The sequence below is a fragment of the Ursus americanus genome, chromosome 1 (genome assembly GCF_024610735.1).
Source record: "Ursus americanus isolate L20-20 chromosome 1, mUrsAme1.1.p, whole genome shotgun sequence".
Classification (NCBI taxonomy): Eukaryota; Metazoa; Chordata; class Mammalia; order Carnivora; family Ursidae; genus Ursus; species Ursus americanus.
This window is the reverse complement of record NC_142127.1, coordinates 98048026-98065653: the sequence shown is the minus strand read 5'-3', so window position 1 is coordinate 98065653 and position 17628 is coordinate 98048026. Positions and strand designations below refer to the sequence as shown.

General features: G+C 43.7%; 1 protein-coding gene and 1 long non-coding RNA gene across 6 annotated transcripts in view; one reads left to right on the top strand and one right to left on the bottom strand.

The window, feature by feature from the left end:
- DNER (delta/notch like EGF repeat containing) overlaps window positions 1–17628 on the top strand; it is a 300909-nt gene that overhangs the window by 263800 nt on the left and 19481 nt on the right. Inside the window, exons 9-10 of the mRNA XM_087864128.1 lie at window positions 1658–1780; window positions 11581–11694. Of these exons, the coding sequence (XP_087720254.1) occupies window positions 1658–1780; window positions 11581–11694 (237 nt within the window). The remainder of the gene's footprint in view (window positions 1–1657; window positions 1781–11580; window positions 11695–17628) is intronic.
- LOC123778108 (uncharacterized) lies at window positions 1775–15297 on the bottom strand. Of its 5 annotated transcripts, none has more exons than XR_015725468.1 (4): window positions 15163–15297; window positions 4156–9258; window positions 3104–3233; window positions 1775–2956 (listed from the first exon to the last, which is right to left on the bottom strand). It is a non-coding gene; the product is annotated as an uncharacterized LOC123778108 (long non-coding RNA). The 5 variants fall into 5 exon arrangements; XR_015725469.1 differs by having other exon boundaries at window positions 3104–4996; window positions 8551–9258; XR_015725465.1 differs by having other exon boundaries at window positions 3104–9258.

The window sequence follows — 17628 nt, the reverse complement described above, 5'->3', positions numbered from 1 at the left end:
TGGGGGGGGGGGTGTCACGGAGGGCTGTCCTGTGCCTCCTAGGATGTTTGGTAGCGTCCTGACACTGGATACCAGTGACAGGCTCCTTCCCCTCTACCCTAGTTGTGACAACCAAAACTGTCTCCAAACATTGCCAAGTTCTGGGGGCAAAGCTGCTGTCAGTTGAGAAACTCTGATCTACATGATCAAAATACTGATGAAGGGCAGTAGGAAACATTTCCCTAAAATTACGAAGAGTAGGGTGAGACGGAAGAATGGAACACCGTGGCCTGTTTGTCTCGGGTAGGTCGAGGTCTCTGCAAAGGGGCTGTTATCACTGCCTCATTTGGGAAAGCTGTTCAAAAACAACTGAGATGGGAGCAAACGTGAAAAGTGTTGTGTTAATACTGCAGATACGAGCTTAACCTACTTTTGCGATAGGCACAAGAAATAAAACAGTTCAACACATTAGCATGTCCTAATGGAACTTTCTGAGTTTGAGGGTTGGCCATGAGTTGGAAAGCTGGAAAAAAAAAAGCAAAACAAAAAACAAACTAGTAGTTCTAGTTCTCATTCGAGCAAGGGTTTATTTTTTCTGCTTATCTGAATTCAGAACCGACACAGGCAGGGTGACTTTTGAAAACACTCACGTGTTTCTCATTGTTTGGACAGGGCCAGAAAAAAAAAAAAAAGGCTTGGTTTCACTGCAAATTGGCACTGATGCATGTTTTTGAAAGTTAAAAACAGTATAACATTCATGAGTGAATCTCAAAGAATGTTGTCTTCTTGTCCTTTAGAATAAACACCTGTGTTGCAAACGGAGTAAGAGCCATCTTTATTGGGAAACCGTTGGTTTCTTTTTCTTCATTGCTCTTATTTTATTTTTAACAACTAGAATTTTAAAGTACGATTTAAAATATTATAATTGAGATAGTAGTTTTTATTTTTTTTAAAGATTTTCTTTATCTATTAGAGAGAGAGAGAGCAGAGGGAGAAGGAGAAGCAGATTCCCCGCTGAGCGCGGGGCCCGACATGGGGCTTGATCCCAGGACCCTGAGGTCATGACCTGAGCTGAAGTCAGCTGCTCAACCAACTGAGCCACCCAGATGCCCCAAGCTAATCACAATTTTAAATTAAAAAGAACCCCACGTTTTATCAGGAATTTCAGTGAAGCCTTTATAACTGACTTTCTTCTTGACTTAAAGAGCAAAGGAAATACATGGATCCCTTTCTCTTTTAGTAAAATCCTCTTTAGTTGCTAGATACAGCTTTCTGATTGGAGGAGGAGTGGTCCACATCCTTGAAAGGAGCTGTTTCTCCCATGCTGTCAGCCCTGCTGTGATTGTCCCTGTCTCCTGTGGCCACAGGAGATGCACTCAGTGACCCTGGTCTCTGGGTCACCAGTGCCGTTGGACACGATAGAGTAATGAGACCATCTGGGGAATAAATGGGATCACTCCTTTTATACTTGGGATCCTGAAAAAGGGTGATGAGAACAGACTCTTCCTAGCCTTCCTGGAAAGCCACATTTCAGTCATACCCCAGGGCACGCAACCCTGAAACCCTGTCTGTCTGTGCCATGCTTCCAATGCCCACTCCACCACCTTCCTTGAGGGCAGGTTCAGCCTGGGTTTGAATGGAACCCGTTTGACTGCAGGCCTTTTTCTCTGCCCTTCAGGTTACCACGGCCTCTACTGCGAGGAGGAATATAACGAGTGCCTCTCTGCCCCTTGCCTGAACGCCGCCACCTGCAGGGACCTCGTTAACGGCTACGAGTGCGTGTGCCTGGCGGAATACAAAGGTGAGCACCGCTCGGCCTTCTTGTGCCCAAGTGGCCTAAATGACGTCATGGATTTCTCAACTCAAATGCACACACCTCGAGTTGGAGCATTACATTATTCAGAGTAAAAACCAAATGCTGGAGATGGGATAATTTATGGGATTGAAGAGAGCAATTAGCAAGTCTGGGGTTTCCTCCTGATAAACTGAAAAATCTCTCTCCTGCCCTTTCCTTCTTCCTTTATCCTCACTCTTTTCTCTGTTGAATGTGGGAAAAACTGCTGGTAAGAAGTGAGCCTAAGGGCACCGTCGGACACGGATCAGAGGACAGGGCTGGGGAGACCACAGGGGAGGGACGCCTGCTGCTCTGCGGGGCTCGCTGGCCAGAGACAGGACGCTGGGCTGTCGGTGGAGGACGCAGGTGCAATCTCACATTTGGCAATAAAGTTAATTCTCATTAAATGAGTCAGTTGCAAGGGAAACGTTAGCTCATTTGAGTGGACGCGTGTCAAAGTCACTCTGGAAACAGCCGACACTGACAGAGTGTTTATAACGTGCAGACCTTGTTCTAAGCCCTCGTGTGCATGAACTCACACAATCCTCACAATAACCCTGTAAGGTGGCAGTGGTGTCCCTCAGAAGCCCAGCCAGCATGTCCCTAATGCCCTTTCTTCTGCCTCCACGGTGGGCTCAGTGGCGTGGCTCCATTCAAGCCCAGACACCCTCGGACGGCACCGCGCCAGGAAACCGTGTTTATCAGCTGCTGTGCACATTTCTCTAAGCCACAACTTCAGGGCTGGGTTTAGATTTTTGTAATGCCTCTGTGGGCTCTATTTATAGCCATTTCATCTAACCTCTGGCTCCCACTGCTTTCTTGATACCATCCATCTGCCTGGTGACCTGGCCTTGCAGCTGCTGTTCCTTCTCATCGGATGGACCCACCTAGTGACCTTTTCGGTGGGCCTTCGGGGTTTGGAGGCCACATCGGATGAACTTGATCTGGTCTCTCTGGCTGGAAGGGAGGAGGCTGGGCCAAGTGTTTGCTTCACATACGGGAGATCTGAGGCTTCTCTCTGAGTGTGATGCCCATTTAGAGCCAGAGTCCGCCACTTCCGCCAGGGCAGATGTGCTGGCTTCAGGCACGTGGATTTCATTCCAGGGTTTTCAGAGTATTGAGAAATAGGGAGTCTGCTTGATTCTGGAAAGAAGAATAAAGGAGCCATGAGTCAGGAGACCCAAGTAGCTCAGCCGAATCGTGCCTCTGGCTTCCTGCTGAGCCGGGAGTCATCTCTCAAGCTGACCGGTCTTTATTATGTCCGCGTAAAGTAAGGACAGTGATGCTTACCGACATTTTGAAATTCTTCAATGACAAAATTAGGAGTGGATGTGCTTCCACAATTAAAAATTCCAAATTCTTCGGTTGATGATACATCTTCCTGTCTTCGAGGCATTGCTTGTGCTCTCATGCCTAAGCACTAAGAAATACAATTACACGTGATGAGCCGCAGATACGTGTGTTGATCCTTCTGTATATGCTCTAAATTCCACCCCTTCTATCTTGCGGGGACTTGCCTCCCTCCGTTACTGACTCTCTGTGAGGGCTGACCCAAGAAGGAAGGTGACTCTGGAGGGTATCCCAACGTAGCGGAGGATTTGGATTCTCAGGAAGAGGATGCAGGTGTTGGGAGCCTTTGCACACGACACGGTTAGGGGAGAACTGAATCGATGGCTAGGGGAGCTCCAAGGACCCTCAGTTTATGGAGAGGAAGTACGTGCTGTGAATACGCTCCATGTGACCTCATGATGGGGGCAGGGGGTGGGGGGGCTCTACGGATCTCACGGAGACTGGCTGTCCTCTAAAACAACTGCACAGTAGGGCTCAGCTGGTCCTTTATTTTCTGTATGGCTGAGAGAAAATGGTCTCTATTCATCCCCGGAGAGCCCTGAGAACCCCAAACTGGGAGGCTTCCACCCTGTGCCTTAGTAGACAGGGCTACCAGTTGGCCGGCCTGTCCAACACTGGATGGGAGTCTCCAGTGGCATCTGTCTCTGCCTGACATTGTCACCCTTCACCCTGGCCAGTATGGGGAGCCTGTCCCAGCAACCCCCACAAAGGGAAAATAATCTAGAAAATAAAAAATGAAATTGCGACAACAACCAACAACTCTAACCACTCCAGAGATGAGGTGAAAAACGTAATGTATATTACTCAGACTTGAATCTGGATCTGGAAAAGCCAGGAGAGGAACTGTTTTGGGGTAGAAGTGAAAATACGAGGAAAGGGAAATCCTGACTGACAAGTGGAGAGAAGATCCAGGAGATCTGTTTCCGTCTGGATGGTGGCTGCCCCAGAGGAAGAAGGAACACATGGGAATAAAACCAGAATCGACTGATTACTGGAAGGAGAAGCCTAGGAGCTGCAGAAAACGGAAGTGTTCCCGTAGAACGAATCGGGCTTGCAGAGTGCTGGAGGGATCGATGAGAGAGATGGTACACGATTTGAGATTTGCTGGTGAAATTTCCAAATCTAAGGATGAAGAGAAATCTTTGTAAGAGTCTTCACGGGGAGCACAGGTAACATACAAAAGGAGGAGAGTCAAACCCGCCTGGCCGCTGCTCTCTGTAATGAAGCTAAGCAACGCCGGAGCAGAGTTCCAGGCTGCTCGGCGCAAGGGCGGCTAGTCCAGGGTCCTTTACGTCTGAGGGCAAAAGGAAGACATTTCCCACATTGAAGGATACGGAAGACACAACACCACGTCCCCTTTCTAAGAAACTTATTTTAAAAAGTCTTCTCACTGAGCTGGAACTAAATCAGAACAAATATAACTAGATAGGGGGAGATAGAGAACAGGAGGAAGAGTTTGAACAAACTCCTTTAAGTGCATGGATAAACCTAAAAGGATGATATTAAAGTGATTGTGGATGGTAATTTAATAGTGAAGAAAAGTCTTTTGAAAACAATAGGTAGACCTGCTTTACCAGTTAGTTCTGCCATATAATGAATCACTACAAAGTAGTGGCTTGAAACGATACCCTTTAAGTTGCCAATGGTTCCGTTGGTCCAGGCGTGTAATATACATACATTCCCTGCTCGGGGTCCCGCAAGGCTGGAATCAAGATGTTGGCTGGACTGAGTTCTCATCTGAAGTTTGAATAAGAAAGGGTCAACCTCTGTGTTCCCTCCAGTTGTTGGCAGAATTCATATCCTTGTGGCTGAAGAATTCATGACAGCTTGCTCCTTGGAAGGTAGCAATAGAAGGGAGATGAGAGAGAGCTTGTGCTGTTTCATGCCTCTCCCATCAGGAGAGGAACCTGCACCTGCTAAAAATCTCACCTGATTAAGTCAGGCCCACCTAAGGTCAACACAAAACAAACTGATTAGGGACCTCAACTGCATCTTTGAAATAGCTTAACTTTTGCCAGATGCTCTTGTTTCAAAGCTCACACACAAGGGAAGGGTGTGACTCATTGGGGGAACCCCTAGGGTGTGTCTATTATACCTATTCATAAGGAAAAATTTAAATGACCACATTCAAGTTTCCTATCATTTTAACTAAATCCATGAGTTGAAGGGGTTGGGGATGGGAAGGGTTGGAAGACATACACATGTGTTAAAGATCTCATCCCCACGGGCAGGTGAAGTGATCATTTAATTTGGGTATATGTGTAGAGACTCTTAGGTTTAGATTTAAAATAAGACTCCTGAAGGGAAAGCCCAGCAGCATAAATGGTCGGACTTGTAAAGTAAGAGTGGTGGGGAGGGGCGGTGGGTGGTAGAAGGGACTAAGAGAGAGGTGGAGGGAGCTAAGTCATGCCCTCCAGTCCAGGGGCAAAGTGAGTCATAAGATCCTGTGCCTTTCTGTCCTTGGGGGATGGACATTTGTGCCTCTTTGGAAGCATTTTCCCGAGCATATATTTACATCTAGGATGTGTGCATAAATCCAGGAATGTACCAGACGGGTGAGCAGCAAGTCCTAACAGGTGCTTACCTCTGGAGTTAGGACTTAGGTGGGTGGTGTGTTGGGGGAGAGGGGTTTGGGACTTCAACCTCTTACTTTACATATGCATTTTCTTAAGTGGTGGTTTTTACTGTTTTACGGTAAAATAGAACTTAAGTGAATATGACTTTCTAAAAAGAATGCGTATAGTAAGAGCCCAGGCAAGGATAGCTAAGAACATTTGGAAAAAGGAAAACAATGAGGGGACTTCGCCAGGTGTTTATTATTATTTGTTTATTATTACTGCATTCCTGTGTTATGGGTGCAAGAATGGACAGCTAACCCAAACTGAATAATTGCCCAGAAACCACCATCTATAATAATGTATGACTCCTGAGGAGGAATTGCTGTAAATGGGAAAGAATTGTTTTGTTTTTTTCATAAGTGGTGTTGGAGAAATTGGGCTGCCATGCAGAAAAAAGAAAGGTTTTTGAACTTCTAAATACATTCCATGTGAATTGGCAAAGAACACTTTTCATTGACTTGGTGTCCTCCTCTACTTACTTCCCCCCCCCTTCCTCTTTATTTTACAAGCAAGTTTCCCTAGAGTTGCTATAGATAACATCTCAATTTGTAACACTTTTATTCTTTTCTTGGTCCTCTTCGGTTTGGATCTTGTCCACACCGCTCTGCTGAAATGGATCTCGTGGTGACCTAACTGACGGCTTTTCAATGAGATCCCGAAGCTTCTGACTCCTGGGTCGTGGATTCCTACTTCCTTGCCCCACTGATTGCTGGCTCCCTCTTGAAACTCACTCTGCTTTAGCTTCCTTCTGCAGCCTCATTCTTGTCCCCTGACTTTTGTCTCCCTGTCCTCACTGAATCCTTGCCCTCTGGACGCCATGAATGTCTTTGGTCCCCAGCGTTTCCTTTTTGTCCCCTCTCTCTCCTCCCTCCTCTTTGTCCTCATCCAGCCGTGCGTTCACTGACTGCAATGTTGGTCCCCGAACATGTGAAACCTCCCTTCTTGACCTCTCCCAACTTTGTCTCTGTGTTTGCTGTGACACTGATGGTCGACCTTGTAGAAATCCCCTCTTTTCTTATGCTAAATCATCATCTCCTAAAAGGCAGTGAGTATAATAGGTTTTTTTTCCCCCTATCAGTTCTCTGCGCTCTTGATGCGGTGGCTTGCACAAAGGCACCTGCTCGGTCACCATCTTTTTAGTTGAATTGAAATTGCTGCTTAACATACTAACTAAATAAAGGAAACCAACGTGAATGTTTTCCCAGGAAATTTCCTCTGTAGGTCGTGAAATTGTTAGAAGCAAAATGCATGGGGGGGACTTGGAGTAACCTTCCTTTGGACATACAGAAATGCTCATCCTTCCTGCAAAATCAGCTCAGAGCTAGTTCATGACAAGACTTTTAAGACTTTGGTTAGTTCACGACTTAATATTTTCAAAAAGTCAAGTTGCCCCATATGCTGTCGACTTTTATTTTAGCAGGACAGACTAAGTGATCAGCAGTATCCTCAGTTGGAATTTTTGGTGGCCAAAGTTAGAAAGAAAATATTTCAATTTTTATTTATGAAAATGATGCAACAACAATAAAATTTTGGAAAGAAGATAATTTGAGATGGCTCATAGTTTTACAACAGAACACAAGAGCAGTAAGCATCTCTGTTGTTTCCATCCTTTTTAAATATCCTATGTTTTCACAGATACAATGGAGTATACCTATAATTTTTATATTGTTCTGCCCATACCTTCCTTTTGTGGTCTGTTTGATTTAGATATTGCTAGGAAGTCTTACTAGTTCTTTATTAAATGGCTATGTAATATTCCCATAGGCGAATATTTATCTGTTCCCTTGTGGCATCTGATGTGAGGCTGTTATAAACAATTCTGAAATGAACATCTTCATAGATATAATTTTTATACTTTCTGAATTTGGGGGGCTGGGATTGGATTTCAGAAATGAGATCACATTGTACCCACAATGTTTGGTCACATTGTACCTGATTGCTTATCTTAAAAGTCTACAGAAATTTGTTATTGAAGATGAGAACACTTTCTTTGTTTGCCCAAACTGCTCTTTTCTGTGTAACAGTGAACAAGAATTTCTGGATATTTTGTGTACACAGCCCTTCTCAAATAGTGAGATAAATGCAAAAATGAATAAGTCAGGGCTTCTTCCTTTTTTAGGCTATTACTTAGCTGGAGCAGCTGAGCCTGGCACACACACAAGAAATAATGAGGCCAAGGTCGAGATGTCAATTGTAATTTTTGAAATAGTTTAGAAGAGGTTGGCCTCTCTGGTGGTTGAAATACTGGGAAATATTTTTGTGGAAGAAGTAAGTTTGAATAAAATAAGATGAGGTCTGAAAATGAATATTAAGTTCAAAGAACACCTAGAGTTAATTTTCTTTACCTGGCTTCATTTTCCTGGAGCTAAAATAGTGACTTTCAGTTTTCAAAATATTAATCACGACTAAATTGTGATGGCGACAAAGATTTACAATTGGCGTGCACCTCTTTGAATTTTTGCTCATTTTAATTCTAAAGTTAATTTCTATACAGAGCCCTGTTGGAATAGAGCTCTTTTCAGAAACATTGCCTCTCTATCCCTTAATATGAAAAGTATGAATTTTTATTAGTTTTGACTGAATTACAGTTTATTTTTGCTTGAGACTAAACATAAGTTTCGTAATAGTGCGTGCTATGTCCTTTGCCAATGGGTGATGCATGTGTCGTTCCACAGACTTAATTTGAAGTGTGGACCTGGTTTTCCCTGACAAAATAGGGTGTTTTTGAGGCAGATTTGGAAAGGCTTCTCACTCCTCTGGCAGTCCTACCTGTGTGTCAGCCAAAGTACACTGACCGTCGCCCCTCCTGACAGGACAGGATTCTGGTGATACATCCAGAATTTCTTCCACGCGTTAAATCATGGCCTCTGCTCTCAGGGACCTCAGAGATTTGTCGGGGGGGATGGGGGTGGTCAGACAGGAGGACAGATAAGTCCTGCTTTAACACGGTAAACTCTAACGATGTGAATCTCGGCGTGCTCTCGATGCACGATGCTGGAAAAATGGAGCTTTGTCTCGGGAGACTTAGGTTCAGCTTTCCAGAGAAAGAGCATTTGAGTTAGGCTTTGACAGATAGAATGTGCCAGGTGAAGACCAGCCCAGGCAGAGGAAAAGGAAGGCATTCTTGTCAGAGGAAACGGATGTCCAACACTCAGTGGGCTGCCCGCGTTCAGGGCCCCTGGGGAAGGGGGCCTGAGAAGGAGGGTTCGAGTGGGGGCTCCTTGGCACATCAGTGGTGTTCATGACTCTATTCTCTGTCTTCAAGGATTCCAGCTCATGGTTGTTCAGCTCTTAAGACAAGCTGAGCAATATGACACATAGTTTTTATATAGGGATTAGCAAGGCTTAGAGTATAGAACCCAAGTGCTCACTGGGACTTTTAAGACCATCTTGCTTTACAACCATCGTGTTTCTGTGAAGATGAGCTTTTGTCCGATCTTGCTGCCAGAAAACTCTCGATCTCGAGTGACCCTATGTCTTCTGAAAAAGAGAAATAACAAGGGATAAAATTATTGCCAAAAAGCCCCCCAAAACACCCAAAAGATTGAAATTGCTATTATCTTGGGTGTTTTCATCAAATCGATCTTATGGAAGTCTCTTAAGGTAAAGATGTTCAATTACTTAGCCTACAATTTGCTTTTCTGCCTCGTTGGAAAAATGTGGTCCTCTGCGTGTTAATGTATTCATCGTATCAATAGTATGCAGGCTTTATTGGCTAATGTTACTAGAAACCCAGTAAAGATCATCGTTGGTCATTCTTTCTTTAGATCTAATGGACATCTTTTCAGATTCCAGGCATCTCTGAATTTGGCTAAAGCTCTATTTCCCATTACATTTGAAAGCCTTTTCTGTCACCTGGTTTCCATTGATCAGCCCCATGGGAACTTGGAAATATGTGGATCTTTGTGTTTTGATAAACACTTTGAAACAGAAAAGACTGTTTTGCATTTTATTCTTTTGGTTGAGCCCGTGTTACTTGGGAATCACTGAGAAAATAGAAGCTTCTGGGTGAAAAGACTGTATACACCCAAGTGAGGAAAAAATTACCGGTTTATGCACATCTTTAAATTTGTCTGATCTCGTACATCACCTGGGTTGCCTGGATTGGTTAAGGACAGTGAAAGTTGGGGAGGCTCATTCCAGTTACTGGAGACAGGGAGGGAGCTAGGATGGGGCTTCAGGGGTCTGCATCCCACCAGGCAGTGGGATCGGGGTGGTGGGTGCAGGGAGAAAAGCCAGGCAAGGATCTGAAAGGCACTTTAGGAAAATATCTGGCAGAATATTATCATGGGGTGGGCACGAGGGGCAAAGGATAAAATGGAATGCAAAACCATCCATTCTAAATGCTTTGCCAGGCTCAAAGAAGTTGTTCCTATGACTACAGATAGGCACTTCTGTTTCTCTTTCCTCTGACACTTTTTTTCCTCCCTCTTCTGCCCAGCTTCTTAAGACGCTGAAAAAGAAATGATAGACAAAATCCCAACAAGAATAATTTCAGTGACTAAATGATGAGTCACTGGGTGTGTCAGTCCTTTACACAATATGAGCTCAGTAATGAATTAGAGAGAAAATTGAGTAAATACCATTCCGTTACTATTTGCTTTCTGCTTATTTTTCATCAGGAAGGGTGAGTCTATCATTACATACATTCTTATACAGAATATAATATAATCTATCTTCCCCTCCAAAAGGCAAGGGACGAGAGAGAGATTAATCCATTTATCTATCTTGGCCTTCCAGTGAAACAACAGCAGAAATCTTACCTTTCAGATAACGTTGGATTTTTAAAGTTTTTAAATAAAATTATAAAGCAATAATTACACATTGAAAATATAGACATCCCCGATGTGGAAGCCAAAATAATTCAGTCCTTCAGTCCTCCTTTTGCAAACACACATGCACACATAAACTTTTTTTTACACGCATGGGAAACTGCTTTTGCTGTAAAGATTTTGAAAATGCCTACTTTTTGTGAAATGGCTGCTGAGCTCTGCGGAATTTCGTACGTTTCCATGGCCAGCCTGAGCTCCCTCTCAGCAAACTACTTAGGAAGCACAGGCTCAGATTGAGATTGCTGGTGGTTTCGAATGCCACCTGCCTCCTGCACCGGCTTGTGACCTCGCATGCTTTTCTCGGTCTCCTCATCTGCAAAATGGGGGTAGGGGAAATGAGGCTATTGGTTTCCTAGTGTTGTTGCCAGGATCCAATGAGATGCAAAGCCCAGTGTGGGGTCTGGGACAGAGCTTGCGCACAACGCATGTTACCTTTGGTACATGATCATCGGATTTCGTCTTTAGAATAAAGTCTAAGGCCCTGTGGCTCCCTTTCTGCCCCGCAGTTCCCCAAAGTAGAACCAGAGCTCATTTCAATATGACTCCCCATCTTCCCCTTCAGGAGGCTGCTTATTAATTATATCGGTGTCTTATAAAGGATGTCTGGCTATTTTCTGCTTCTTTTGGAGACTTTCAAAACATTCTGATAAATGGCATCTTTCAGGGTCCTAACTTGCTGTTTCCTAGATTTGGGGACACGTAGTCAGAGAAAGTGCAGAAAAATGACTATGGCAGGTCCTAAAAGCAGAGAATGAATTTGTTGTGTCCTCATAAGATGTGTCCTCTCGACAATCTAGTCAAGAGTGGGCACATGGGTGTGCATGCACACACACGTGCACACACACATGTGTGCCTCTGAGAATCTGCCTTCACAGAGTTCAGGGCTGTTCCAACACTTTGCTTCCAGAGGCCATGGGGGCTGGAGATCCCTTAGCGAGTGACCCCTTTTGTATCTTTTTCTCCGCAGGAATACACTGTGAGTCGTACAAGGACCCCTGCGCCAACGTCAGCTGTCTGAACGGAGGCACTTGTGACAGTGAGGGCCTGAATGGCACCTGTATCTGCGCACCTGGGTTTACAGGCAAGTGGTCCGGGAACTGAGTTTTCAAATTTACCCCAAATCCCGAAGATGGCAGCAGTTAAAAGGAAAACAAAAACTCAGAAACCTCTATGCATACCTTATTGCAAAATATGAATACCATTGCAAAATGCAACTGGCGTTGCTTGGACAAAAATCTATTTTAAAACAATTGGCTGTGTTGTCATTAAATGAGGTTCTTCTGAATTCAGCACTTGGTACAGAGACTTGCTGACATTGCCACTGCTGTACGTTTCCAGAGCCGTAGCTTTGAAACATGAGAAATGAGCCATTACACCAACAGCTGAGAAAGTTTAAGTGTTCACGGAAGAAGGGGAAAGGAAGGATCAAATGTGTCTTTTCTAGAAATTGCATTCAGCGACCACATTTATTTTTACTGAAAGGTACAACAGTGGCGGGATTTTGTAAAACGAAGGGAGGAGGTGGTGGTGGGCAGTGAGGGGGAGAGTGTTGGTGCTGTTAGTGCAGGTACAGATGCTCGAGGTGGGGGGATGGGGAGAGAGAACTGCCAAGAGCAGAGTAGATCGGGAGGCCAGGGTGCCGGGCTGGGTGCAAGAGAGCCCTTAGTGGCCGCTGACCTCTAAGTGGGCAGAGTCATTTCTGGACTAGGGAGCCTTCTAAATCACGCCCTACCCTGGGGGCTTCAGGGAGATTTTGAATCCCTGAAATTGGGTGTGAAACATTGTACATATGTGTCTCTGCTGAGAGGAGGCTCGCATTTTTCTCAGAAGGAACTCTGAACCACTGGGGTAGGAAAGGTTCCATCCTTTGCTTTTTCATCAGAACCCAAGAGTCCTGAAATGCAGACAAGTCTAGGTGTTCAGAGCTTGCTCAACCAACAAAAACATCTCGGTCTCTCTGGTTTGCAAGTTGGGAAAGGTTGACATACAAAGTGCCCATGGAAGAAGGTGGGGACTCAGCTGCAGGAAAGCCTGTGTTATCACCGGCTGGAGAGCACCTTGCCGTGCTCCCCCTCTCCCCTGCCGAGCCACTGCGGCCACCTCCCCAACCCTGGAGGATTTCACGGAGCACGGGCTCCTGGTCCATCCCTGGGGAGCCTCTTGTGTGCTTCTGGGGAAGATGCCAACAGTCAAGATGTGGGAGAAGCGACTTCTGATCTTCCTTCTATTTATTTGTGTCACATCCTGTGTTTTCCTTTTGGGTTTTCCTGGGACTGAGAAGTGGGCTCATTCCAGAAAATGATTCGCAGATGGTTTTGTTTTGCTGACTGCTTTATAAACACACACAGACATTTATACTCATCAATGGATGCAAAAATAATATTGGGGAAGCATTCTGGGTTTTTTTTTTCCCAGACATTTTTATCTTGCAAATCATAAAAAGCATGGAGAGAAGATTAGAAAATATAAGACCATAGGAAAAAACCCCACTGCTTAGCACCGCCCTGCTCAGAGGCAGCCATTGTTAATATCTCGATACATACATATCCAGAGCTTTTCCGGAAGGTCCGTGTGTATAACATATAGTGTATAGTGCATATGCATATATACTTGAATTTGAAAAGGAATCATATTGCTCCTACACTATTGTAACCTACTTCTCACTTGAAAATACATGTATATCATAAATGTGTTTCCACCTGAAGAAATATCCTTCTGTTTTATCATTTTACTGGCTGCCCTATAGCCCATTATATAAAATGTTGTTTTTTCCTAACACATGGCCAATTCAGCTTTTGGGGGAGTTGAGAACCTTTCCCTATTATAAACCACATTGCAGTGAGTATTCTTGTATGTACATCTTTGTGGACTTGTCTGATTATTTCTTTGAGCTAATTTCCCAGAGTCCCAGGGTCCAGGACAGTATGTACATATTTTCCATATTGCTCTTGAGAGAAAGCACTGTACCAAATTCACTCCTGTCTAGAGTGTACAGGAATGCCTATTTTCTTGACTTCACACAGATACTGAGAATTGTCATTCTGGTGGCCAAAAATGCCCTTTACGTGTCGTCTTAGTTTGTAGGTCTTTGATTCATAGCGAGATTGAATACTTTCAAATTACATGTATATGGTCATTTGTGTCTCTTCTTGTAAACTCCCTATTCATACACTTTCTTTGCTTTTCTACCATTTATGTTAACTAGCCTTTCTACCTTCCTTTCTTTTACTTTAAATTTTTATTTCAATTTCAGTTAGCTAACACTTATGTTAATCTTGATCCTTGATTTGAAATAGCCCTTTTTAACATTTTGACATTTTATATTCCATAGGTTTTAGCATATTAACATATATGACACATATATAACACATTTTAACATATATGACATTTTATATTCCATAGGTTGCAAATATTTTTCTACTGCCATTTGCCTTTTAAATGTATAAGAGTGTTTTGATTTCCTATATTATATTTTATTTTTGCATAATTAAATCTCGATATTTTCTTTTGCTCTCTTTTCTTTAGTTTCTTGCTAGAAAGACCCTACACATCAAGATTTTATAAGTATTCTCCTATATTATCCTAGATTTTATAAACATTCTCCTATATTATCCTAATAACATACGAGTTAATTTTGTGCATGCAAATCTTTAATCCATTTGAAATTTATCTGGGTATCTTATGGGAGATAAAATGCAATCTTTTCTCCAGAATATTTGTCAAATCTCCAACTTCCTAATCAGCATTCGCTCTTGGGTATCTCTCAGATACCTTGAGCTATAGATTTTCTTCTTCCTTCTTTCCTTCATTTTTTAAAAAGATTTATTTATTTATTTTAGAGGCAAAAGGGTGGGGAGGGGCAGAAGGAGAGGGAGAGAATCTCAAGCAGACTCATTGATGAGCACAGAGCCCTACTCAGGGCTTGACCCCGGGACCCTGAGATCATGGCCTGAGCTGAAACCCAGAGTGGGACGCTCAACTGACTAAGGCACCCAGGTGTCCCCTCCCTTCCTTCTTGAAATGTTTGTTAGCTCAATAAGTGGTGTTAGCAGCACCTCAAGTCGTTCTGCCCAGAAATTAGGGTCTCATTTTGTCCTCTCATCCTCTTCTCCCTTATCCGCATCCAACCAGCAAAGAATCCTAGAACCTCTTAGATCCTCTCACTTCCTGGAGCTGACACCGGGCTGCCTTCATCTCCGCCCGCATTAATGCAGCCCCTCTAACTGGTCTCCTCACACCCCTTCGCCTTCGCCCCTAACACATTCCCCACACTGTGGAGACCTTATGAAATGAATCGCTAATCCTGTTGCTTCCTACTTAAATGTTGCTTATTGGCATTTCATTGTTTTTAAGAGAAAGATCAAAGCCCTTAGCGTGATTGTCAAGACCCCAGCAGTCTGGACCCATCCAGCATTTCCTGCCTTGCCCTGGTTGGTGCCTGAGCACCCCAAGTCACGATCTTCTCAGTAATGTTCTTCCCTCCATCTCCTGCCCCCTGGTCTCCTCTGTTCCCCCAGCCCACCCCCAGGTGTCTCTTGGAGGTACTCACCCTGATCAGAGGGAGCAGTGGGACTCCTCCATGAAGCAGGTTCCACCATCACTCTAAATTGGTCTTTGAAAACAACAAATGTTTATTTCTCTTCAGCCCTGGTAACTGTTCTGACTGCCGAGGACCGCAGAACAGTTCCCAAAGTTGTTTGGAGAGCTGTGCTGTTAATATGTTTTACAGAACACTGGTCCCATGAGATGCTTCTTGGAAAATCATCTGTGGCCAAATAAATTTGGGACATGGTACCATGTGGAGATTCACAAAGGATGTCTGGGAACTACAGGCTCTGAGAAGTCTTCCAGTAAAGAATTTTATTTGCCTTTGTTTATTTTCCAAATATTGTTGATCATAGAACCTTTCTTCCCCCTTAAGAAGAATCTATAGTATTCTGAGAATTAGCATGCTGTGGAAGTCTGATAAAATATTCACTTCCACCACGTAAGGAATGATGCTGCCTGTCCTCTTTCAAGTGCTATTTTGGCACCAAATACTCTTTAATGTTACCTGAGAGTTAGCAAAACTTACTCTTGGCCAACTATTAAGCACTCAAAAGCTCCCTAATTGACTAAGTGGAGCGAATTAGGCCAATCATTGTTGTATAATTAGACACTCAATCCAACGGCGCATTTACCCTATGAGATTGGCTTTTTAAGCTCGGGTTTATTCTGCTCTTCTTCTAGCTTGTTTGGGTGAGACCTTAGATTATTGATTTGAGGCTCTTCCTTATTTCTCATCTATATAATTTGGTGCCATAAATTCGCCTTTCAGCAATTCTTTGGCTGTGGGGGCACCTGGGTGGCTCTTGATTTCAGCTCAGGTCATGATCTCAGGGTCCTGGGATCGAGCCCCGTGTTGGGCTCTGCGCTCATGGCGGAGCCTGCTTGGGATTCTCTCCTCTCTCTCTCTCTCCCTAAAGTAAATAAATAATGTCTTAAAAAAAAAACCCAGTTCTTTGGCTGTGTCCCACAAATTTTATGTCACATGTTCATTTTCATTCAATTTTGTTTAGGTTCCTTTAGATTTTCTCTTTGATCCATGGAGTATTTGTAAGTGTGTTATGTAGGTGGGGCTTTTTTTTTCTTTTCTTTTTCCATGCACTTTTTGGGCAGTCCTGAGTTTCTGGCCTCTCCAGCCTCTGGTCTGGAACATAAGCAGCCCGAAGAAAACTCAGGAGCTCACCGCCACGTTGTTGCATGGGTCCTGAGTTTCCCTGCCAGTCTGTCTCCTCCTGACCTCTCAGAAGCTTCTCATGTTTGTTTCCTGTATAATGTTGAGAGTTTTTGCTTGTTGGAGGAGTAGGAAAAATATTTCTGTTTCAGTGTTTGGGAAGCAGAAATCTCATTCTGGCTGTTTTTAGGATTTTTCCTTGATTACTGGCTTTTAACAAATTGATCATGACGTTCCTTGGTGTGATTTTGTTGGTGTTTATCCCACTTGGGATTTGGTGTAATTCTTGGATCTGTGGTTTTATAGTTTCATCAAATTTGGAAAATTTTTAGCCATGATTCCACCGAATATTATTTTATGCCTCACTCCCCTTTCCTGGGACTCTAATTACATCTGTTAGACTACTTAAAATGGTACAACAGGTCACGGAGTCTCTATTGAGTTGAAAATAATTTTTTTTTCCTGAGCCTCAGTGTGTTTAGCTTCTATTGCTGTTGTCAAGTTTACTGATTTATTCTGCAGAATCTAGTCTGCTGTGGAAATCATTCGGTATTGTTTTTAATTTCAGATATTGTAATTTTCATATCTAGGTTCTTTTCTAGATCTTTCATTTCTATCCTAATTTTGTTCATGTTTTCCTTCACATTTTGAACAAATTCCTTGTTTACTCACCATCATCCGTGATTTCTGGACTCGTGTCTTTGGACTGATATTTCTTCTGGTTATGGGTCACATATTCCTATCTCTTTGCACAGGTAACAGTCCTTGTGTGGATGGATGGTCATTGTGAGTTAAGTTATTGAGTGATTGGGCTTTTTGTGTTTCTTTTTTTAAGTGCTGGCCTTTTTTTTTTTTTCTTTCCTGGCAGGTAGGTGAGTTACTTGCTGACCTGATTGAGCCTTTCAAGATTTGCTTTTCTGTTTTGGGGAGTGGGTCTGTGCTCGCCTTTTCTCTAGGGACAGAGATGCTCTGCCACGTTGTCCGACTGAAGCACTGGGTGATCAATGAAATATCTGCATGCTGACTTGTGAGATTTTGAACACAGTCCTCTAGGAGCTCCGGGAACTGCTCATCCTTCATGGTGTTTACCAAGCCCATGGAGTTCCAATGTACTCACACACAGGATTCAGCCACAAACTCAAGGGGATGCAGCGCGTTTCTGACGCTTTTTTTTTTAATGGCTCTGTCTTCTCTGGGAGCCTGTCCCGCACGTTGCAGCTAACTCGTCTCCCACAAAGTCCGGTTGTCTTTGGTTCAGGGAAACACTGTGTTCTCAGTCGGCGGCAGGCAGGAAGCCAG